The 1,527-nt window shown below is 53.5% G+C and overlaps 1 protein-coding gene across 1 annotated transcript in view; it reads right to left on the bottom strand.

Moving 5' to 3' along the window:
* LOC105310820 (peptidyl-prolyl cis-trans isomerase FKBP10-like) overlaps window positions 1-741 on the bottom strand; it is a 4,571-nt gene extending 3,830 nt beyond the window's left edge. Inside the window, exons 1-2 of the mRNA XM_011386924.2 lie at window positions 575-741; window positions 41-230 (exon numbers count right to left, since the gene is read on the bottom strand). Of these exons, the coding sequence (XP_011385226.2) occupies window positions 41-230; window positions 575-662 (278 nt within the window). The 5' untranslated portion in view covers window positions 663-741. The remainder of the gene's footprint in view (window positions 1-40; window positions 231-574) is intronic.
* Window positions 742-1,527: the final 786 nt, after the last annotated feature.

Below are 1,527 nucleotides of genomic sequence, written 5' to 3'. Positions count from 1 at the left end.
CTACAGTCCCCAGCACCCCAGGGCTCCCTCCAGCCCTTACCTGGTGTCAAAGGCGGTGCCATCCAGCAGTGTGCCATTGTAGTGGTAGCGGACAAAGTCGCTTTCCTGGACCATGCGGGGGCAGTGGGGTGGGCGCAGCAAGGTGCTCACCTGCACGGTGTCTGCCTGGTTCCACACATCCAGCAGAACCACATCGAAGTAGAGGGTGGCATCCGGGGGAATGAGCCCCGCTGTGAGGGCAGAGTAGCAGGAGCTCATGTTCAGTGCAGCCCCCACACTAGGGGGTGGAGTGGAGGACTGAGTGTCCTGCTTGGCCTCCCCCTCTACCACCTCTAGTCCCCATTCCTACTAGTCAAGCTATGATCCCACCCAGGGCCCCGTTATTTCCCTTCCTCCCAGCCCAGGACAGGAGACAGAAACTCTAGTCCCAGACCTGCCACTGTTCATACTGCATATGCAGCTGACACTGGGCAAGTCGCTCTCCCTTTCTGAGCTTCAGTTTTCTGGCGCCGAGGTCCTTGATTCTGCTTCCTGGTCTCCTCCATCCCCATGCCTGTGCCCGAGCCCTTCTCACCCACACCGATGCTGCCGTAGCCCAGGTGGGGAGGCACAATGAGGCGTCGCCGCTCGTTGACACACATGCCCATGAGGCCTCGATCCATGCCAGTGATAAGGCGCCCCACGCCCACCACGATGGCCACCGAAGTGCTGCGGTCATAGCTGGGGGACAGAGAAAACAGATAGGATACAGTGGACTCAGATGTGTACAGGTGAGGGTCACAAAGCCAGATGTTACCTTCTGCACAGGTATGTACACACACATGCATGCACACGCAATCCCCCCATATACAGGTGTAGATCCACATGCTCCTCACCTCCCTCTGAGGTCAGCCATGACTCCTAACTTACGAGGCTGGGCAGTTACAAAAAGGAAGTCCCCAAGGAGAGGCTTTTATTCTCCTGGGATGGGGGTGGATGCAGGCCTGTCTGCTGCTATTATCTGCTGACAGCAAAGGAGTGCTAAGTACTTCATCAGGTGAGGGAGGAGAGCATTTATTGAGCACTTAGGATAAGCTGATTAAATGGCTGGCATTTTACACTTATGATCTTATTGTCTCCCCTGTGAGGTGGGCATTATTGTTTTCACTTTTCTTATGAGAACAATTGAGACTTGAGAGACAAAGTGACTTGCCCAAGGCCACAGCTAACATGGGGTCTGTGGCACTCCAAAGCCCACATTTGTGGCCCTACACCATCTATTCACCAAGGAGGAAAGGAAAAGGGAAGCTGTGGGGGAGGGGGAGGCGAATAGGGATTGGTTTTCGATTCTGAAAGAGCCTATTCTAAAACTGCCATGGCTTTTATTTGTTTTTAGTTAGTTTTAACTTATTTTAAGTTTTCAGAAGTTAAGGGAGGCTGGAAGATTTTTACTTTGACCAAAGGGGGCCATGGCTTGTGAAAGTTTTCCAGGCTCAGCACTACATGAACTGAGGCCAGCCAGGCTCCCAGAGTTCCTACCAGGCAGTC

Source organism: Pteropus vampyrus, unplaced genomic scaffold, assembly GCF_000151845.1.
Source record: "Pteropus vampyrus isolate Shadow unplaced genomic scaffold, Pvam_2.0 Scaffold12472, whole genome shotgun sequence".
NCBI lineage: Eukaryota > Metazoa > Chordata > Mammalia > Chiroptera > Pteropodidae > Pteropus > Pteropus vampyrus.
This window is presented reverse-complemented; position numbering and strand designations above follow the sequence as displayed.